This window comes from Eptesicus fuscus, chromosome 4 (assembly GCF_027574615.1).
Source record: "Eptesicus fuscus isolate TK198812 chromosome 4, DD_ASM_mEF_20220401, whole genome shotgun sequence".
In the NCBI taxonomy this organism is placed as follows: Eukaryota; Metazoa; Chordata; class Mammalia; order Chiroptera; family Vespertilionidae; genus Eptesicus; species Eptesicus fuscus.
The window spans coordinates 7786971-7809582 of NC_072476.1; the positions used below are offsets into that span (position 1 = coordinate 7786971).

Below are 22612 nucleotides of genomic sequence, written 5' to 3' on the forward strand. Positions count from 1 at the left end.
ACAATCCTAATTTCCACAAGGCAGATGGTACCCTTAAATCAAACCTGGGAGGTGGGTCCAACCATTATTCTCTCTTAAAAACTGAGGAAATGGAGGCTAAATCTCTACTGTGGGTGACCTGGCACCAAAGCCCTGTATCTGAGCTATTCATTCATCCTTAGAACTCCTGACTCCCTCACCTATGCTTTTTTTTAAAAAAAATTATGTGATTTTTTTTAAACCCTCACCCGAGGATATGTTTTTTATTGATTTTAGAGAGAGAGAAACACAGATGTGAGAAACATCTATCAGTTGCTTCCTGCACATGCCCCGACTAAGTAGCAAACCCATGCTCCAGTCATGTGCCCTGACTGAGAATGGAACTGGCAACATTTTGGAGTACAGGACAATACCCCAACGGACTGAACCACCCAGCCAAGGTTGACCTATGCTCTTTCCACTATTTCTGGCAGGTATCTTACCAAATATCTGAGGACTGGCAACAACTGTGAAAACCTGAATAGCCTTTTCTGAAGTGCAGGGGGAAATCAAACTGCCAACCTCTAAGTCAGTGGTTCTCAAAGCATGGTCCAGAGGTTCTGGAGATCCCTGAGACATTTTCAAGGGAGTCTGCAAGTTCAATACTATCCTATAAAATAAAGAGTAATATGCAAATGGTCATTACACCATGACGCATAACGACCAAACAGCAGGAGGGCGGGGCAGCGAGCTACTTGCGCACGGATTCATGTGCAGGGTTACTAGTTTTCATAATAAAACTAAGATTCCATTTGATTTTTTCCCCTTGCATCCTTTTTTTTTGGAGTGTATGGTGGTGTTTTCAAGAGGTTATATGATATGTGATAACAGAACAGACCAAATGCAGAAGCAGATATGAGAATCCAGCTATTTTTTCTTTTATATATATACTAGAGGCCTGGTGCATGGGGGGGGAGGGGTGTCCCTCAGCCCAGCCTGCACCCTCTCCAATCTGGGACCCCTTGAGGGATGTCCAACTGCCTGTTTAGGCCTGATTCCGGTGGGGTTGGGCCTAAACGGGCAGTCGGACATCCCTCTCACAATCCAGGATTGCTAGCTCCCAACTGCTCACCTGCCTGCCTTCCTGATTGCCCCTAACCGCTTCTGCCTGCCAGTCTGACCACCCCCTAACCACTCCCCTGCCAGCCTGATCGATGCTGAACTGCTCCCCTGCCGGCCTGATCGTCCCTAACTGCCCTCCCCTGCTGACCTGGTCACTCCTAACTGCCCTCCCCTGCCGGCCTGGTCACCCCTAACTGTCCTCCCCTGCCCGCCTGGTTACCCTTAACTGCCCTCCCTTGCCAGCCTGGTTACCCCTAACTGCCCTCCCCTGCTGGCCTGGTCACCCCTAACTGCCCTCCCCTGCAGGCCTGGTCACCCCCAACTGCCGTCCCCTGCAGGCCTGGTTGCCCCACAATTGCCCTCCCCTGCAGGCCTGGTCCCCACAATTGTCCTCCCCTGCAGGCCTGGTTGCCCCTAACTGCCCTCCCCTACCAGCCCAGTCACCCCTAACTGCCCTCCCCTGCATGCATGGTTGCCCCTAACTACCCTCCCTTGCAGGCCTGGTCTCCCCCAACTGCCCTCCCCTGCAGGGCTGGTCCCCCCAAACTGTCCTCCCCTGTAGGCCTGATTGCCCCCAATTGCCCTCCCTTGCAGGCCTGGTCTCTCCCAACTGCCCTCCCTGCTGGCCATCTTGTGGTGGCCATATTATGTCCACATGGGGGTGGCCATCTTGTGCAATGAGTGATGGTCAATTTGCATATTATCTCTTTATTATATAGGACTAGAGGCCTGGTGCACAACATTTGTGCACTGGGGAGTGGGGGAGGTCACTCAGCCCGGCCTGCACTCTTTTGCAGTCCGAGAGTCCTCAGGGGATGTCCAGCTGACTACTTAGGCTCGCTCCCCAAGTCTAAGCCATCAGTGGGACATCCTTAGCGCTGCTGCGGAGGCAGTCCGCTGCTCTCGCCTGAGCAGTGCTTCCCCTGTGGGAGTACACTGACCACCAGGGGGCAGCTCCTGTGTTGAGCATCTGCCCCCTGGTGGTCAGTGCACATCATAGCAACCAGTCGTTCTGCTGTTCGGTTGCTTTGCATGTTACCCTTTTATTATATAGGATATATTTTTGTTATTGATATTAGAGATAAAGGGAGGGAGGGAGAGAGAGAGAGAGAGAGAGAGAGAGAGAGAGAGAGAGAGAGAAACATTAATGATGAGAGAGAATCATTGATCAGCTGCCTCCTGTACATCCCATACTGGGGATTGAGCTGCAACCCGAGCATGTGACCTGACAGGGAATCAAACCACAACCTCCAGGTTCATAGGTTGATGCTCAACTACTGAGACCTTTCAGTTCGCAGCTATTTTCTCTTCAGTCAGACACTACATTTGTAAAAATGTAAAACAATATCTCGCTTCTCACTTTTTTTTTTTTTGCTTTGGAAACATTTTTTAAATTAAAATGTTTTATGTAATGCATTTGTTATTGTAATTTGGGGGCAGATTTTAAAATGAAGATATCATTCACATAGCATAAAATTTACCATTTTTAAGTATACACTTCAGTGGTTTTTATTATATTCATTATGTTGTGCAACTATCATCACTATCACATTACAAAACATTTCCACCACCCCAAAAAGAAACTCCATACCTATTAGTGTTACTAGAAAGGGGACCTGGCCCTGAGTGGGTCTGCCTTGGGCCTGCCAGTAGTGTGTGGGTTCTTGAGTTTGTGCAGGAAAGATTTCACAATATGAGTCCAGGTGATTTTTTAGAGGATGTTTATTTATTTTATTTTTTAAATATATTTTTATTGATTTCAGAGAGGAAGGAAGAAGGAGAAAGAGATAGAAACATCCATAATGAGAGAGAATCATGGATCGGCTGCCTCCTGCAAGTCCCCCACTCGGGATCAAGCCCACAATCCGGGCATGTGCCCTTGACTGGAATCGAACCTGGGACCCTTCAGTTTGAAGGCCGACACTCTATCCACTGAGCCAAACCGGCCAGGGCTAGAGGATGTTTATTAAAGCTGGGGACAGTGAAACAAGGAAGGGTCTAGGATAGAGGAAGCAACAGGAAAGGGCCTAGGTGGGGAAATGAGCCTACTCGGGGCTGCTTTGGCTCACTGAGTCAGAGAACAGGCAGCCTTGGAGACGGGTTCAGGGGGGTAGCCTGGGATTAGCTGCTGCTGCCCACCAAATCTTGTGGGTTCCCTTAGCACAGTGGTTCTCAACCTTTCTAATGCCGCGACCCTTTAATACAGTTCCTCATGTTGTGGTGACCCCCAACCATAAAATTATTTTCGTTGCTACTTCATAACTGTAATTTTGCTACTGTTATGAATCGTAATGTAAATATCTGTGTTTTCCGATGGTCTTTGGCTCTACAGCAGCGGTTCTCAACCTGTGGGTGGCGACCGGTTGAGAACCGCTAGCAGGGTCGCCTAAGACCATAGGAAAACACAGATATTTACATTACGATTCATAACAGTAGCAAAATTACAGTTATGAAGTAGCAACGAAAATAATTTTATGGTTGGGGGTCACCACAACATGAGGAACTGCATTAAAGGGTCGAGGCATTAGAAAGGTTGAGAACCAATCCCTTAGCATTTAGGGGGTGCGAGCCTGTGAGGGAAGAACTGGCAGGGGGTGGGGGCGGGGTTTGGAGGGAGCGTGGGGAGAGGGAAAGGCAGGGGCATGCTCCTAGGAGGGAGAGCCCTGAGCTGGGATCTTCGGTTTGAGGGGTTTTAAAGGCTGGGAGTTTAGGGAAGTATCTCAATAGAATATTCATGTTTTATGCTGTTGTGCCAAAAAGACTTATTCCCCTAACTTGATCTGTACTTGGGTGTGGTGGCAAATGGCACTAATTGGATTTCTGCTATCTCCTTGAGTAAGGTGATTTAAGCTATTTACCCTCTGGTTAGGGAGAAATGTAAACCATTTACTTTTAAGTATTTTAGGTTTATGGGAAGATAGGATTTTTCAATTTACTAGATTTAGCTTTCTGTCTCAGCTTCCCTATTCCGCTTGTTCTGGCTACTAGCTTATTTCATTAGCTATAGTCCCAATATACCAACCCCGCACCATCCTCTGGCAACTGCTAATCTACTTTGTCTCTATGGATTTGTTACTGTAATTATTTTTTAATCCTCACCAGAGGATTTTAGAGAGAGTAAGAGAAGGGAAAGAGTGGGGGGGTGGGGGGTGGGGAGAGACATCGATCGAGTGCCTCCCGAATGCACCCAGGCCAGGAATTGAACCCACAACCGAGATATGTGCCCTGACTAGAATCGAACCTGAAACCTTTCGAGACACGCAAGGACGCTCCCTCCGATCCAGCCGCCCGGGCAGGACTGTTAAGTGCATTAATAAACAGTTTAAATTTGTTTTAATTTCTAGTACAGTAAATATGGATAGATAAAACTCACATAAACAAAAGATCAATGGGGCTTCAATTTTTAAGAATGTAAAGGGATTCCAAAGCCAAAAAAATTGAGAACCACTGGTCTAATATTTGCTTTTTATTTTGTTTTTTAATAGGTCGGACGTAATGTCTAAACAAGGACCCAGGGGCACAGACAAAGGGGTGGTGAGCGCTTGGGGCCGGGCGTGGGGCGGGAGCGGGCTGGAGGGGGTCAATGGGGGAAAAAAGGGGACATATGTAAATACTTTCAACCATAAAGAATTATTAAAAATAAACAAACAAACAAGGGCCCTGCCAGGAGCTCAAAGATGCCAGGATCTTCCCTGAGTAAGCTTCCAGAAAGGAAGGGGAACTGCCTAACAGACGGGAACCTACGGGGTCGGGGCCCTTGGCTGGAGGTGACAGAAACAGACCCAGCCTGCCTTTACCGCTCGCTACGCTGAACGTTGTTACAAACAAGGCACCATGCGAGCTGGGCTCCTTCGCTCAGACACGCGACCTGAGGGGCCCGTCCAGCTTCGGCACCTCACTCGGTGGCTCTGGGCTCCGCAAGAGGGCGGGCCGGGGGCCGGCCCAGCGCGGCCGCCGCTCACCTCCCGCCTCCGAGAGAAGCACAGGCCGCAGGGCACACTCCGCAGGCCGCAAAGCCGCCCCGTCTCAGCGCGCGAAACAACTGAGGCAAAAAACTAGAAAGTGAAGACCGTTACCAGTCGTTTAGAATAATCCCGTTTCTAGGCAACATTTTCCTTATTTACATAATCTCTCCTACCACGAAAATAGTATTCGGCGTAGGGAAATTTTTTTATAAATTGATTAAGTGCCTTCAATCACTGTTTGCCTGATTCGTACTAAAATTCGTAGTTATTTGAGGGGGGAAATGAGGCGAAACGTCTGCACTTACGCAAGTCTACGCCTCGAAACCGGGCGGCACTCAGCAGCTCCCCCAAAGGCCACTGTCGCCACCGCCTCGGGCGCCCGAGTTTGCCCAGGGGCGCGGGCCGGGACCTCAACGGCTGGGAGGCTGACGTGCGCGCATGCGTTCTCCGGCAGGGGACCCTTTTTCGTGCTGGACTTCTGGGCGAGCCCTCGAGGGCGGGATAATTGCAAGGCTTCCGGCGGCGAATAGCCATGATTGGTGGAGCCAAGAGAGGGTGGGGCACCGGGAAATTCGAATGGGAGAGGCGGGTCTAAGGAGGCAGCTGAGGGGACGCGAGATGGCGGCGGCGACGTTAGGTACGTGAGCCCGGCCTGGGCTGGGCGCCGAGGTCTGGGGCCTGGCGGGGTCATGTGTCAGTGTCCTATCCGGGCTCCGGGGACTGTCCCGGAGGCGTGTGGGGACACGGCGAAAGGTGGGAGTCGCAGGTCAGCCCACCTCGCTCTTTCCTTCTCACTGTTTCCTACTCTGCGCGGATCAGTACACTCGGGTTGAGACCTGACTTTGGCACTTAAAGCCTCTTGAGCCCACTGCACTTTTCCTCTGAGAGCTTCAGTTTCTTTGTAAAATGAAGACGATGATCCCATCTCAGGAGATTACGCGAGTAAGCGAGCGAAAAGTGGCAAACACTCCAACCGTGAGGACAAAAACAAGGGAGCTGGATGCCGGTTTAGGGCCCAGGGTTCTGTGTAGGATGAGTTGTTTGGGTGCGGGGAGGTCCCTGGGAGAGAGAGCAGGGCCGGCCGAGGGTTAGACGGACTGCGGCTGTGAGTTGACAGCATAAGATGTGCTGAGACCACAGAAAAGGGAGATAAGGGACTGTTTTGTGTTGTTGTTTTTTTTCACTCTAGCCGTGGAGAGCAATGCTACTTTAGAGTTGGAAAGACTGTTAGGATAGAATCTGGTATGTATTTGTTTATGTCTCTGCTCTCTTCCTGTGGACTGAATTCTGGCCTGTGGTTATGGTGGGCACCATAGTAGTTTCTTCGAGTCCCCTTACTTTGTCAGGGCCTGTGGAGAAGCAGCGCTATTTAGTAGAATGTCAAACACATGCTGAGCCCTTGCGAAGTACCAGGCACAGCTGTTAGCGTTATATGGTGATGGGTCATTTAATCTCCACATAGTGCCATTATTGTCTCTGTTTTACAGATGAGGAAACTGAGGCATAGATGGGTTAAATAGGTTAACACAACTGGTAAATATTGGGGTCTGAATTCATACTCAGGCAGTCTAGTCTAGAGCCTCTGCTCTTAACCATTACCTCCAAGCACATAAAATCCCTGCTGTCTGAGCACAACCCGCTCTTACCCTTCCAAGACCCACTGTGTCTGGCACATAGTAGGCATCATAAAAACACTTGAATGAATATGGTCGCTTCCCTAGAGGAGCTTATAATCTGTTTTAGTAGATAGTCATTTAAACATATAATAACATGAAAAGCAATGAGAGATATGTATATCTAAACTGCTATAGAGAGTACAGAATCTGAAGTAAACCCTTGGGTATTCTGGAAGGACTTTATTAAGGAAGCAATATTTGAGGTGTGTTTCAAAGGTTGGATAGGAGTTTGCCAGACCTTGGTGAAGCAAAAAGACTACCAAGTGATTTCTTTAAAAAGAGAGGCCAAAGATGCTCAGCATAGAAGAGGAAAGAGTTAAGTTAAATGAAGCTTGGGAATTGTAGGCGAGGGGGAAATGAGAAGAAATAGCGGCGCCCAACCTCAAAGTTGCTTTTCTGAAGGGGAGAGACTCTTGTCCTGTAAGCAGTTGTTTACATGTGCCTCTTCCCTCCTCTCCTGGACCCGGAGCTTTGGGGGAAGAAGGGCAGTGAGCCACTTTTATGATGAAAACAGGAAACGAACAAGTTAATACTTTATGTTAGCATATTCATCACATCTTAATTTGTTCAGCAAATACTCTCTGAGAGCCTACTCTGTGCTAGGCATTGGGGATACAAAGGTGAGCAGAGTAAGATTTATTTTCACTGAGTTTACAGTTAGATGGAGAAAACGGACAAATACGCAGTTACAGTGGCGTGTGATTAGTGCTTGGATGGAGGAGTTAAAGTGAGCCATGGAAGCACCTAATTGAACCTTAAAGGATCAGTCATTTTAGAAGGGAAGGCTTTTTAGAGGAAGTAAGGTGTACGTATTTACATCAATCACTTGGTGGGGGTGGGTGGGTACAGAAGATATTCCAGGGAGCTAGAATAGCCCAAAGGTGTGAATCAACTTAGTGTGTGTGGGAACTGAAGGAAATTCATTGTGGCTGAGCGCTTACAGCAAGCATGTCAAACTCAAAGGCTAACACGGGCCAAATAAACAAGGTTTAACCCTTTGCACTCGCTTACTTTTTTCTTCTACTCGGGATTTAATGCTAACCGTGTCAAGTCACACTCGACATCTGAGTGCAAAAGGTTAAGTTTATCTGGGCCCCCCCAAAAAAAACAAAAGCTTCAATTTTCTTTTCTTTTTTTTAATTATATATTTTTATTGATTTCAGAGAAGAAGGGAGAGGGAGATAGAAACATCAACGATGAGAGAGAATCATTGATTGGCTGCATCTTGCATGTCCCCTATTGGGGATCGAGCCCGAAATCCAGGCATGTGCCCTTGACCGGAATCGAACCTGGGACCCTCTGGTCCACAGGCCAATGCTCTATCCACTGAGCCAAACCAGCTAGGGCAAAAGCTTCAATTTTCATAGAAATGTAGGTTTACTGTGATAGAGACAAGCTGAATACAAAGGGCTGAAATAAATGAGTAATCGTTAGCATAAAATAATAGAATATTTAAATAAAAATTAATATTTTTTCGTGAACATTAACTTACCAGACACTGAATACCTGCACAAATTAATAAGTGTAACACAAATAAACCTATTTTTCTTGTTCTCCGAAAGTGAAGTATTTCCTGTTGCGCACACCAAAGAAGTCAGTCCAAGACTAATGTGGCAATCGGCTGCTAAAATATTCGCTGCTAGTATTAGTGGGGAGAAATGGTGCGCCTGCGAGTAAAGTGCGCAATGGAAATGAATGCGACACGATTATAGTCATCAGCCATTAGTGAACATTGTAGTGAGTTTGACATGCTTGGCTTACAGTGTAAGGAAGGAAGTGGAGAGAGAATGATTGGAGGTGAGTGAGGCTAGAGGCAGAGAGACCAGTTGGGAAACTGTTGAGATGATGATGACCTTGGCAAAGCTTGTGCAGTGGGAATAGAGAGACGTGGACTCATCTAAAAAGGTAGAATTGACTTGTGTAATGAATAACTGATGTGGGAATGAGAACGTAGCGTTAACAAAGATTCCCTTCTTTGGGTTGGTGCCTGTCATTTCCGTTAGAGAGCATAGGAGGAGGATGACGTTGCAGAGAGATGGGGAAGAGTTCCGTTTAGGACAGGTGGAGTTCCAAGTACCTTCAACCATGTAAGATGTCAGGGCAGCAGCCTGGAATGTAGATCTGAAGTTCAGGAGAGCGCTCTAGTGTGGAGGTGTCAATTAGGGTTCATCAGCTTTAAGATGGTAATTAAAGCCAAGAGAGCAGGTGCCATGCTCGTGAAATGAATCCGAGTAGTGGTTCTCAACTAGAGGCAGTTTTGTTTTCCATGGGGAAATCTGTGTGGAGTCATTTTTGGTTGTTGAAATTGGGGAGAGGTGGCACAAAATGCTACTGGCAGATGTGTTTAGTATGTGCGCTACATATCCTACAGTGCATGGGACAGCCCCACCACAGAATTATCCAAACTGAGCAGCCCTGGTCAGGAAAGAGGATAGAATGAGCCTAGGAAAAACATTTAAGAATGGCAGAAACTGAGAAGGGGTGAAGTGGCATGGAAACTAAGGGGAAAGTCTATTTCCCAAAGGAAAGCAGATCAGGGTATTGAATACTGCTGGGAAGTCAGATGTGAAGGGGACCCAGCATGTCTGCTGGATTCAGCAGTAAGGAGGTCATTGGTGACCCTGCTGCATCCTGAAGACAGAAGCTAGCTGCTGCCTTGAGAAGTGAGTAGCAAGAGAAAGAGTGAAACAATAACAATAGCTAACATATACTGAGAGCACTTGCTGCCAGCACTGTACTAAACATTGTATGTATATTTTTTCTTTGACTCCTCACAATCTTATGAGGATACTGTTATTTTTATGTGTATATTGTGATACTGTTATTTTTATAAAGAGAAACTGAGTCTTCAAGACATTAAGCCTTCCTAAGGTCACACAGCTGGTAGGTGGAACTTGTCGCAGACTCCAAGGCCCATAAGGATACAAAGAGGAAGGGGCTGAGATGGCCTGGGGAATCATATAATGAACTTTGCCATTTGACCTTTCTTTGAAGTTTTCTCTGTCACTAACTAGCTGTTGACACGGGCAAGTTAGCTAACCTCTCTTTATTGATGTTTCCTCAATTGAAAAATGGGGGATAAATACAAAACACTTACTGAGCTTTTACATGAATTACCTTATTTATTGCCTTAATAACCCAAAGAGTAGGTATTTTTATTTATTCCCATTTTACAGGTGTGGAGATGAAGGCACAGGAATAGGTAATTATTTCTTTAGGTTAGTTGTAAGTGGTAGAGTTGGGATTTGAGCACAGGCTGCCTTACCTTGAATAATGAACCTACCTACTGTATGCTAGTTATTGCATTGGAATTTTTTTTTAATTGGAATTTTTAAAAATATATATTTTATTGATTTTTTTACAGAGAGGGAGGGAGAGGGACAGAGAGTTAGAAACATTGATGAGAGAGAAAGAGAAACATTGATCAGCTGCCTCCTGCACACCCCCCACCAGGGATGTACCCGAAACCAAGGTACATGCCCTTGACCGGAATCGAACCTGTGACCCTTCAGTCTGAAGGCCGATGCTCTATCCACTGAGCCAAACCGGTTAGGGCTGCATTGGAATTTTATATGTTACTTCATTTAATTCGCATTAAGCCCTTCCAAGGCCCACCCCACCCCATTTTATAGACAAGGAAACTGGGGCAAATGGATGTTAAGTCATTTAATCAGGTTCACAAGCTAATAACTGAAAATTTAATTTCTACTTACTTGCTGCTGACTTTAGAATTGCCATGAGGATCAAATTAAAACTACATGTGCTTAGCTAGAAGACGTCAATGGAGGAAAAGGGGGACCATATGTAATACTTTCAACAGTAAAGATTTAAAAAATTAAAATAAGTGAAACTATATGTGCTTGGTAAACCATAAATTGAGAAATGGTGCAATTAGCTTCATTTGTCAGGTGAAGGGACAGAGGCCTAGTTTTTGAAATGAAATAGGCTATCTGCTTATGGGTAAGTCTTACTTATGCATAAGATTCTTTCTAGCCTGGCCAGTGTGACTCTGGTTGAGTGTCGACCTATGAACCAGAAGGTCATGGTTCAGTTCCTGGTCAGGGCACATGCCCAGGTTGCAGGCTCAATCCCCAGTAGGGGGTGTGTAGGAGGCAGCCAATCAATGATTCTCTTTCATCATTGATGTTTCTCTCTCCCTCTCCCTTCCTCTCTGAAATCAATTTTTTGAAAAAAGATTTTTTTCTAGGGGTAGTGTGTCCACCTTTTTGTCTTGCTGTTTCTGTTCTGGCCAACACATTCCAGCCTCTTGCCATATATGAGGCCTATGGCTCCCTACTACCAGCAAAAAGGATTCAGAGCTGCCAAGAACTTTCCTAGTTGGTAGGCAATAGAGAGGCAATATGACATCCTCATTAAAAGCAGGTTTTTGGAGGTGAGATATCCAGGTTTGAATTTTGCTGTTACTGTTAACTATAGTATGATATCCTCCAACATAAATTAGAGAAATACCCTCCTCATAAGATTTTTTCCTCCAGCTCATTCAATCCTCACAAAAAGGGGTGTTTTTTTAGTTTTATATTTACATGTTTTCTAATGATACTCAATGTTTTTTTTTAATGACTTAGATTGAATTGCCGAAAGCATACTAAACAGAATGCTTACAGTAGAGAAGGATTGCATGTCAGTGCCTTTGGTAATCTGAACTGGGACAGACAGAGACTAGGGGCTGCCTCTCAACCACATCCCTTCCAAACAAAGATGTCCACGGTGCCATTCTTAAAAAAATAAAATAAAAATACACACACTACAGCATTACAGGACTGGCTACATAGAAAATAAACCTGCATAACGTCCCATCAAGAGAAGGCAATCATTAAGTTTGGCGTGCGTGTGTGTGTGTGTGTGGTAAATCTCAGGTAAGAGTGGTTTTAGGTGGGGGGCAAATGTTCTCTTAATCCTTAGAACAACCCTGTCAGGTGTTGATCTATAACTTGGCAATTCAAAGTGTGCCGCAGTAGTAGCAGCATCTGGAAGTTTGCTAAAAATGCAGAATCTCAGGCATCGCCCCAGGTATTGGAGCTAAATCTGTATTTTTTTCCCCCTTGATATTTTATCCATTGCTTTTTTTTTTTTAGAGAGAGAGGAAGAAAGGGAGGGATGGAGAGAGGGAGGGACGGGGGGAGGGAGGGAAGGAGAGAGAGAAATAGAGAAACATCGATTGGTTACCTCCAGAATGTACCCCAACTGGGCCCAGGGATTGAACCTGCAACCCACATATGTACCCTTGACCGGGAATTGAACCCGAGGCCCTTTGGTGTGCAGACCGACCAGTAACCACTAAGCAACATCAGCCAGGGCACTAAATCTATTTAAACTAGATCTTTCAGGTTATTTGTGTTACAGTCTACACCCACTGGACCTACTTGAAGAGGATGGAAGGAACTGAGGCCAAGCTTGGGGCCATCCACAGCATGGCCAGGGTAGAAAAGAACTTCTCCCAAAATGAGCTGTGGCCACTGGCCCTTCCAATAGTAACCCCAAGGCTCGAGCCTCCAGGCCTTCTTCCCTGCCCTTGGCTATGGAGGTCTCTAGTCTTCTAAGATACTGGATTTGTTTTGCTTTTAGGCTCTGCTTCTTCCTCTGTTGAAGAGCACAAAGGACGGTACTGTAGTATAGGCTGTGCTATAAAGTTATTGTCACATGGCCCAGGTATAAAACGCCAAGGTGCTCACAAGAGCTGCTACACCTCTACGAGCTTCATTGATAAAATGGGACTAATAGGGGATAAATGGGACAATCTTTCAGGAGCACCATATGTGCCTGGCATGTAGTCAGTGCTTAATAAATGTTAATGTTGGCTAAGTTGACCTATCTATAATTTCTTACCTCCAATCTCCCCACCATACTCTGCCTGAAACCATGTATTTGATTCTTCTTTTTTCTTCCATCCTGCCCTTCACTGCTCGCCCTAACTAACATAACACACACAGAGTCCTGCCTCACCAGTTCTTCAAGAGGTCTCAAGCTTTCAAACCTCTATGCTTTTTGCACATGCCAGTCCTTCTACCTGGAATGCTTGGCAAGCTCCTATTCCTCCTTCAGAGCTCAGCTGTACCGGATACCTCCTCCTCTAACACTCCTACCCTTACCTCTCAGCAGAGCTGGTCCCTGCTTCCTCTGTGCAATACCATACTTCATGCTGAAACGTATCTTCTCTCCTCCAGGAGCTGGTCGCTGTCGGCTAAGCAAGGTGGGAGCTGTCCGGCGCCCGCCTCCAGCTCGAGTAAGGGTGGCTGTGCGACTGAGGCCATTTGTAGATGGAACATCTGGAGCAAATGATACCCCCTGTGTACGGGGCCTGGACAGCTATTCTCTAGAGATTGCCAACTGGAGGAACCACCAGGAGACTCTCAAATACCAGTAAGGTTCAGGCATTCTCCTTTCCATCCCTCTACTAGGCCTGCTCACATTATCACTTACCCACATAGTTTCTCAGAGCTGCTTCTTCAGGATTCTTGCTCCTTCCTTAGCACTGCTTTGTTCCCCACATCTTCATTTGTTCCTTCAGAAAATGGTCACAGGTGCCCATTGTGATGGGTGCTCTGTAGGATACTGTACTGGGGGGAAAGACGGGGCTGAATCAGACATACATTACTGTTCAGAGTTTTGTGGGGGAAATAGACACAAAGTAGGGAAGGAGCAACAAAGGTAAGCAGGAGACCCCAACTAGGATCTGGGGGAGGTGTGGGAACGGTTGGGGGAACATAAACCAGCCAACCAACCCAGGCTGTAGCTGGGTGGTGTCAGAGATTTAAAGTTCAGACTCCTTGCCCTGTCAGCCTAGGCCAGAAGGTGACAAACTGCAGCCTGCAGGAGTTTGACCAGGAGTCTATAATAAAACTTAATCGGGACATAGCCATGCTCATTTATTTACATACTAGAGGCCCAGTGCATTGATTCGTGCACCGGTGAGGTCCCTCAGCCTGGCCTGTGGGGATCGGGTTGAAACCGGCAGTCTGATATCCCCCGAGGGGTCCTGGATTGCAAGAGGGCACAGGCCAGGCCGAGGGACCCTGGTATGGATATAAGATCTAGAATGCATACAAGATCTTTGGTTAATCTCTTCCCGCCCTTTCCCCTCCCCCCTTCCCTCTGAGATTCATCAGTCTGTTCCATGTTTCCATGCCAGTGTGTTGAGCATCTGCCTCCTGGTGGTCAGTGCGCATCAGAGCTACCGGTCAAACAGTTGGATACTTAGCATATTAGCTTTTTATATACACATAGACTAGAGGCCTGACGCACAAAATTCGGGCATGGGCGCGGGGTGTGTGTGGAGGCTGGGGGGAGATTGGTGCTCAAGGTGGGGAACTCGAGGAAGGTGCAGAGGCGCGCTGCATGGAGGGGGCAATCTGAGGACCCGGGTTCCCAACACCATTTGCAGGGCTGCGGCGCTCGGCCATCTTACCTGTGGATGCAGTTTCCATGGCAACGGGCAGCGGCGGGCAGGGTTCAAGCCCAGTTTCCGGGGCACTGCTTCCCTGGCCTCCACACCCAGCCCTGGCTGGACTCCCCTGCCTGCGGTGCCAGCCTTGGGCGTCACTGCTTCATCCTCCCCTTCCTCATGGTCCCCAAACCACTGGGACCTGGGGCCAGCCAGCGGCAGCAGCTCTTCTTGGGGATCAGGCGGCACAGCCATGGCTGGCAGACCCCGGGCATGGCCATAGCAGTTGGGGGGATGGAGGTGTGGTGGCTGGACCTGCCAGGGCTCCCTGCTGCTGCCCTCCGCCAGGACTCGGGGCTTGGAAGGCTGCAGTGTACACGCTGCTGCCCGCCGTGCTCCCCGCTTCAGCTCCTCCTATTGGGGGCCGATTGGGGGTCAGGCCAGCCCCACCCCCCAATCGACCCGCTGCCCCCGCCGGTTGCCTCTCTCTGCCCGCTGGCACCTGCCTTGGCTGGCCTGGCATTCAGTCGATTTGCATATTAGGCTTTTATTATATAGGATTGTCTAAAGCTGTTTTCCAGTGAAAGGATAGAGTACTTGTGAAAGTAACCATATGGCCCACAAGCCTATATTTACTATCTGGGCTTTTTTTCTGTGTGTGTGTGTGTGTGTGTGTGTGTGTGTGTGTGTGTATCCATCTCACCAGACTGCAGAACTCCCAAGAACAGAGGCATCAGAATCATCTCTATATTCCTGACATCGATATAGGGACGGGGATGAAACAGGTGTTCAGTTGGTGCTTTCAAGGGTCTTTGTGTAAGAAAGGGATAAACTGTTTTAAATCTGAGGCCAGTATTATCCTCCAGGTCTGGGTGAAATTGGAACTGTCCATTAATTCCCTCCTTTCTTCCTGCCTGCAGGTTTGATGCCTTCTATGGAGAGAGGAGTTCTCAGCAGGACATCTATGCAGGATCCGTGCAGCCCATCCTAAGGCATTTGCTGGAAGGGCAGAATGCCAGTGTGCTTGCCTATGGGCCCACCGGGGCAGGTGAGGAAGCCAGATAAGGAACAGCTATGGGTTAGAAAGGGCTTCGGAGTGGGGAGGAAAATCTCACAGCTCTCTCCATTCTTTTCCCAGGGAAGACGCACACAATGCTGGGCAGCCCAGAACAACCTGGAGTGATTCCCCGGGCTCTCATGGACCTTCTACAGCTCACAAGGGAGGAGGGCGCTGAGGGCCGGCCATGGGCCCTCTCTGTCACTATGTCCTACTTAGAGATCTACCAGGAAAAGGTGAGGCCCGGCTCTGGTTGGGGAGGAGACAAAGGGTCCAAGTAAAACTTAGTTCTAGAACATAAGTTCTGCTGTATCAAGGACTTAAAACCTGGAAAGAGCCCTAACTGGTTTGGCTCGGTGGATAGAGTGTCGGCCTGCAGACTGAGGGGTCCCAGGTTCGATTCTGGTCAAGGGCATGTACCTTGGTTGTGGGCACATCTCCAGTGGGGGGGTGGGGGTGGGGCATGTGCAGGAGGCAGTTGATCGATGTTTCTCTCTCATCAATGTTTCTAACTCTCTATCCCTCTCCCTTCCTCTCTGTAAAAAATCAATAAAATATATTTAAAAAAAAAACAAAAAAACACCTGGAAAGAGCCCGGCCAGCATGGCTCAGTGGTTGAGTGTTGACCTATGAACCAGGAGGTCACAGTTTGATTCTCAGTCGGGGCACATGCCTGGGTTGCGAGCTCGATCCCCAGTGTGGGGTGTGCAGGAAGCAGCCGATCAATAATTCTCTCTCATCATTGATGTTTCTATCTCTCCCTCTCCCTTCCTTTCTCTAAAATCAATAAAAATATATTAGAGGGGAAAAAAAAAAAAACCTGGAAAGAGAGAGATTGGGGTAGCAGATGGTACGACTTTAAGAATCCTGCAGAGAAAAGGAGACTGATCCCCAGAAAGTAAGCAGTGTGTGTCTAGAAAATTGGCCCTATCTCTCACTGCTCCAATAGGTATTAGACCTCCTGAACCCTGCATCTGGAGACCTGGTGATCCGAGAAGACTGTCGAGGAAACATACTGATTCCGGGCCTCACGCAGAAGCCCATCACTAGCTTTGCCGATTTTGAGCAGCACTTCCTGCCAGCCAGTCGAAATCGGACGGTAGGACCCACTCGGCTCAACCAGCGCTCCTCCCGCAGTCATGCTGTGCTCCTGGTTAAGGTGAGGCCTACTGATGGGTGAGGACCTGGGAAACCCCTTCGGCCTGAGCTAAGCATGGGGCCCTTGTTCTTTCCCCCAGGTGGATCAGCGGGAACGCTTGGCCCCATTTCGTCAGCGGGAGGGGAAACTCTATCTGATTGATTTGGCTGGCTCAGAGGACAACCGGCGTACAGGCAACAAAGGCCTGAGGCTGAAGGAGAGTGGAGCCATCAACTCCTCGCTCTTTGTATTGGGCAAGGTGGTGGATGCGCTGAACCAGGGCCTCCCACGTGTGCCTTACCGGGACAGCAAGCTCACCCGCCTCTTGCAGGTCAGGCCCCCCCATATCAGGGCAAAGGAGGGTCTTGGGCCTCCTGGGGGTTGGGAAACAGCAGTCAAGAAATGGAAACATGGGGCCTTCTGACCAGTCCATCCTGCCCAATCCCCATCCCTCAGGACTCTCTGGGTGGCTCAGCCCACAGCATCCTCATTGCCAACATTGCCCCCGAGAGATGCTTCTACCTAGACACAGTCTCTGCACTCAATTTTGCTGCCAGGTCCAAGGAGGTGATCAACCGACCTTTTACCAATGAGAGCTTACAGCCTAATGGTGAGGACGGGTTGGCAGGAGTGGAAAGGCCGGTCTGGACAATTGGGGGTTTGCTAAATCCACCAAGCAGTAGCACAGAGGCTGACATACCCCCCACCCCATTTTTCCTAGTCTTGGCACCTGTGAAACTGTCTCAGAAAGAACGGGTAGGCCCTTCAGAGGCAAAGAAAGCCCGAGGCCCTGAGGAAGAGGAGATTGGGAATCCTGAGCCCCTGGCCCCTCCAGCCTCTGCTTCTCAGAAATTCAGGTGAGCAGATGGGGAGAGACCTTGGGCATATTCCCTTTCCTGTTGTGTCTGGGTTGGGTGCAGAGCAGCAGTGAGTTGAGCCCATCAGATCCTTGATCTGTGAACCTGTTCCTTTGGTGCTGCTGCCTGGGGTCCTCCAGAGGCTTCCTACTTGAGCACCTAGCCCCCTCCCTTTCCGCAAAAACATATTTGGGGGCAGCTGTTTCAAGGACAGGTACTTTTGCTTCTGGCTCAAGGAGTCATCTGGATCAGGTCTTTCAGGTCCAGAGGATTAGAGCAAAGCAAAGGAGACAGAGATGAAGAGCTATGTCTCGCTGAGACCTCTCAGTCTGTGTTAGAGTCCAGTCTCTTCATGACTCTCCAAGGAGCCGGTTGTTGTCATAGCATTCTCCTGCTTCTACCCTCAATCCAAACAAAGCCTCTCTAAACTGAGTGTCTTCTGTGGGTATTCCCCGCCCCCCAGCCCCCAGTTCTGATACCCTTGTGGGTCAGTATGCACTAACCCTCAGGTCACCTCTGTTTTGTGGGCCTTGCTTTCTATGTCTCGCCACCTGCCCTCCTAACTCCAAGGAGCCAGTTGCAGTTTTAATATTGCTGTTTCTACTGAGCCCTCTCTAAACTGTATACTGAACAGAAGTGAAGTAAGGAGGCCAAGGATTAGTGCCCCAGGGGGCTATTGTAGCTGAGGAAGGATGACATACATAAAAATGTGCTTGCCCTAGCCAGTTTGGCTCAGTGGATAGAGCGTTGGCCCACGGACGGAAGAGTCCTGAGTTCAATTCTGGTCAAAGGCATGTACCTCGGTTGCAGGCTCAATCCCCTGGTGCTGGTCGGGGCCCATGCAGGAGGCAACCAATTGATGTGTCTCTCTCACATTGATGTTTCTCTCTCTCCCCCTCCCTTCCACTCTAAAAAAAAAGGAAAAAATGTGCTTGTTCACTCAGAAACATATCTCTCAATCTTGTCTTCTCAAGCCATTTGTCAGCAGTCCCCTCTTCTACGTGCACAAACTCAGAATCATACATACTTGCACATCTGTATCACGTGTGAACAGGCAAGGTCTCTGCCAAGTAGGCATTCTGAGGGTGAGCTCAGAGATGGGTCACATCAGACCTAGTCAGACCCTGACCTCAGAGGGCTCACATTTTAGTAGGGGAAATAAGACGGGAATATCAGTACGTGATGCAAGATAGGTAGTACAGAGTACAGTAAGCATGGAGAAGTTGCTTGTTCTGTAAGAGATAGGAAGGAATGACTTCTAACGTTCATCCATATCTTCTGATCCTGTTCTTCCTAGGTAATTGTACACACAGAACAGGGCAATCCCTGTCGTTGAGGAGCTAGTTCAGTGTAGGAAAGAAGATGCACAATCAAGTTGGGCATCATGAGAGAGGTGCATCAGATTCACTTTGAATGATAATTGAGATCAGATGTGAGGGGAAATATTCAGACAGAAGGGACAGATGTTAGGCATTATAATGCTCAGGACTGTACTTGAACAGGCCGTTCCTACTGCCCTCAGGAGAAAGCCTTGACATTGGAGGTCTTCAGTGGCTTTCAAAGCCCTGTTGGAGATGACTTCCTCTGAAGCTTCCCTGACTGCTCCTCCAAATGGCTAGGCACATAGGCTCCGAATTCCTGTGTTCATTGAACGCTTCTTCTCACCCAGCTGGTGTGGCTCAGTAGTTGATCACTGACCCATGAGCCAGGAGGTCATAGTTCAATTCCTGGTCAGGGCACATACCCAAGTTGTGCACTTGGTTCCCCAGGATGGGGTGTGCAGGAGGCAGCCAATCAATGATTCTCATCATTGATTTTTTTTTTCATCACTGATGTTTCTATCTCTCCCTCTCCCTTCCTCTCTCTGAAATCAATAAAATATATTTTTAAAAAAAGCTTGTTCTCATCTGATCTGGTATTCCCGAGAGATAGTGATCAATCTCCATACTGCACCCAGAGAGTTTGGATGATTTGCTCAATTATCCAACAAGTTAACACCAGAGTTCTGGAACCACATAGAACACCAAGTTAAGGCACAATGAGGAGAATCCTGCTGCTGGAGAGGGTGATGAGAGAAGTAGGCGGGAGTAACCTCTTTGTCTGCTCAGCTCCCTACAGAAGCTAAGTAGCATGGACCCAGCCATGCTAGAGCGCCTCATGAGCTTGGACCGTCTGCTGGGCTCCCAGGGGACACACGGAACTCCTCTGCTGAGCACCCCAAAGCGAGAGCGAATGGTGCTCATGAAGACAGTGGAGGAGAAGAATTTGGAGATTGAGGTAAGTGTTAGAAAGGTGGGGGCTGGGATCCCTGTTTCCCTTGAGAAGCAATCTGAGGATCTTCAGAGAAGGAAGGACACTGAAAGGCTAGAACCAGCATCCAGTTTTCACCCACCACTGGAGTCCTTCAATTTTTCAGCCTCTGTTTGGATGTCCTTAGCATGGCTTAAGTTTGAAAAATAATTGAGATCAGATGTGTGTGGGAGGGGGATGGGGAAGGAATTACAGGGAAAAGGAACAAATGGTCCTAGCTGGTTTGGCTCAGTGAATAGAGCTTTGGCCTGCGGACTGAAGGGTCCCAGGTTCAAGTCGGGTCAGGGACACATGCCCGGGTTGTAGGTTCGATCCCCAGTAGGGGGGCATGCAGGAGGCAGCCAATCAGTGATTCTCTCTCCTCATTAATGTTTTTCTCCCTTTCCCTTCCTCTCTCAAATCAATCAAGATATTTTTTAAAAATAAAAGGAACAAATGTAAGATGTTGCCATTTTGGAAAACCTAGTTATCAAGTTAGAACTCTGCTTGAATAGTCCCTCCTTTTAGTATTTCAAAAAGGCTTGCTCCATCTCTGGGCAGCCCTAATCATTAGAAAGCCCTTAATTATATTGGGCTCCAATTGTCTCCTGGTAGCTTCCATTGGCCCTCACCCTGCCCTCTAGGGCAGCAGTCGCCAACCTTTCAGACCTCACGGACCACCAGTGGTCCACGGACCACCGGTTGGCGACCACTGCTCTAGGGCCTTGGAGCCCTGCATACTCACTTTCCTAATCCACTCCTTCAAGTGGCCCTAAAGTTGGTTCTGGGTCACATCTCTCCCTTATCCTTTCCCAACAGAGGCTTAAGTTGAAGCAAAAAGAACTGGAAGCCAAGGTGCGGGCCCAGGAAACTGTGGACCCAAAAGAGAAAGAGAATTGCTCTCCCACAATGCTCCGACCTCTGGCCCGCCGCACAGTCACAGTGGCTAAGCCCCTCAAAAAGGCTGTGGTGATTCCCCTACAATTGAGTAAGTTGGCTCTGGGGGCCAGCCAGAAGGACACAGATAACAGATCTCAGGAGGGAGGAGGGTTAGGAGCAGTATGAGGAGGATCTGAAATAGATCTGATTCTCTGCTCTCAGCATTTAGTACAGTGGGGTAGACTGACAAATGCATGATGGATTATCATACAAGACCAGCAGAGATTACTTTCAAATACTGGTATAAGAAAGGTCATGTGGAAACACAACAAAAGAAGAGGTTAACTTGGGGTGGAGGGGAACTGGGGAATCAGAAATGGGAGAACCAAGTGGCTATCAGGGAGGGTGAAAAGTAGCTTCTGTAATGACTCCAGTCCTTTCTTTCAGTTCAGGAGCAGGCAGCATCCCCAAATGCTGACATCCATATCCTGAAGAAGAAAAGCCGCAAGAGAAAGGTCAGAGTAGCTGGAGGCTTAGGCTATACTTAGAGCCTAGAAGTGAGGGTTAGTAACCTGTAGTGGGAGAGCAGTGACCATGGAATCACATGACCTGTCAGAACATTTATCAGCTATTTACAACTCTTCCAAGTTGCTTATGGTCTAAATACAGAAGTAACTCACAGGGCATTTAGGATGAAGTGTAGTGTTATACATGTACTTAGCAGAGTGGTTTTCTATTATTTGTTACTTACCTTCCTTCCTGAAAGCTCTCACACTCAGTAACTACTTAACTAGTATGGTATGTATGTAGCCCTGGTCCTGCCCTCTATAAACGTACGAGCCCATGTAGGGAAACATGACCTAAACACTGGAGAAATGAAACAACAGTGAAAGAACTACCTAAACACGGAGATGGTTGGGGGAGGTGCCACTTATTGAGTACCTTCTCCTATGTGCTTTCCTAGCGGAGAAAGAGCTGATTCTTTTTTAGAAACGAGGGGCCAGATTTAAGAGCTTACTATGTGCTTTATGTTCATTAACTCATTTGACCTTCACAGCAATTCTATTAACCATTCTTTCACAAGTTGAATAAAATGAGAAGATCAGTGACCAGAGGGAAAAGTTTTTGGTCAGACATTTGACAGGAGGGAAGAGGCTGGAGAGGGCGGGGAAGGTAGCTGCTGTTAGGCTGCTATCCTTGGCAGAGGAGTCCAAAGCCTGCAGTGGGCTGAGCAGCAAACTCGGCTGTTTTTGTCCTTCACCTCTCCCTACCTCACAGTTGGAGGACCTGGATGCCACAGAGTCCAAGGAAAAGGCTGAGGACTGCTGGGAGCTACAGATCAGCCCAGAGCTACTGGCCCATGGGCGCCAAAAAATATTAGATATGCTGAATGAGGGCTCAGCCCGGGATCTGCGCAGCTTGCAGCGCATTGGCCAAAAGAAGGCCCAGCTCATCGTGGGCTGGAGGGAGCTCCATGGCCCCTTCAGCCAGGTAATGGCCCAGGGAGGGCAGCCCTGGAGTGGAGGTGGGTGATTTAGGGAGAAAACCTGGTACCCCCTAGACCACATGCCCATCGCTGTTGTCCTGCCAGGTGGAGGACTTGGAACGTGTGAAGGTCATGTCAGGGAAACAGCTGGAGTCTTTCCTGAAGGTGAGCCCAAGGCTTGGCCCCCCGCACCTCTCCCTGGCCTGTGCCCTGCCCCCGACTCTAACGGCTCTAACGCTGTTTTCCCTTCCCTCCTGTTGCAGGCGAACATCTTGGGTCTCGCCGCGGGCCAGTACGGCAGCCCCTCCTGACTGCCAGCTCCTCTCGTCACTTGGCCTTTTTTTTTTTTTTTTTCCCGTCGTTGTATAACCGCTTCTTGTATAAATACAGTTTTAACTCCGTTGCTTCAGCCTGGTTCTTGAGGCTATGGGGGTGGGGCCGGGGTATAGTTGCCCTTGGGACGGCCACAAGCTCTGCTGTAACTTTTTGGGGCGCCATCTTTGGGAAAACATGCAGCAGCACAGGTTTGTGAGTAAACTATTGGAGCTGGAAAGGACGGTGGCCCATTGGAAACAAAAAGCTGAAGCCAAAGCCTGAGGACAACAACCGTTAGGCGGGCGCGCGCTTCGAGTTTAGCTCCGCCCTATCCGTGCCCCTGGCGCGCGCTCCCCTTTTCGCCCGCTCCTCGACAGCGGTTTTGTGCGCGTGCGCGCGAAATAACGGCCACAGCCGGCGGAGGGAGGAGGGGGGGTAAAATCTTTTAAGTGGGGGGAGAGAAGCCAC

At 48.4% G+C, this 22612-nt stretch overlaps 1 protein-coding gene across 1 annotated transcript; it reads left to right on the top strand.

Moving 5' to 3' along the window:
* Window positions 1-5633: 5633 nt before the first annotated feature.
* On the top strand, window positions 5634-22231 carry KIF22 (kinesin family member 22). The gene is made up of 14 exons (XM_008152911.3): window positions 5634-5682; window positions 12907-13102; window positions 15044-15171; window positions 15262-15416; window positions 16130-16339; window positions 16419-16649; window positions 16775-16928; window positions 17040-17175; window positions 19284-19452; window positions 20284-20452; window positions 20791-20858; window positions 21622-21834; window positions 21935-21994; window positions 22093-22231. Exons 1-14 carry the CDS (start codon window positions 5664-5666, stop codon window positions 22138-22140), a joined length of 1956 nt encoding a protein of 651 aa, XP_008151133.3. The 5' UTR covers window positions 5634-5663; the 3' UTR covers window positions 22141-22231.
* Window positions 22232-22612: the final 381 nt, after the last annotated feature.

Excerpts from the sequence above, each read along its gene's own strand:
- KIF22 (XM_008152911.3), top strand. Across the intron at positions 15,172-15,261 it reads CTATGGGCCCACCGGGGCAG|GGAAGACGCACACAATGCTG; the intron begins GTGAGGAAGCCA and ends TTCTTTTCCCAG. Across the intron at positions 15,417-16,129 it reads TAGAGATCTACCAGGAAAAG|GTATTAGACCTCCTGAACCC; the intron begins GTGAGGCCCGGC and ends CTGCTCCAATAG.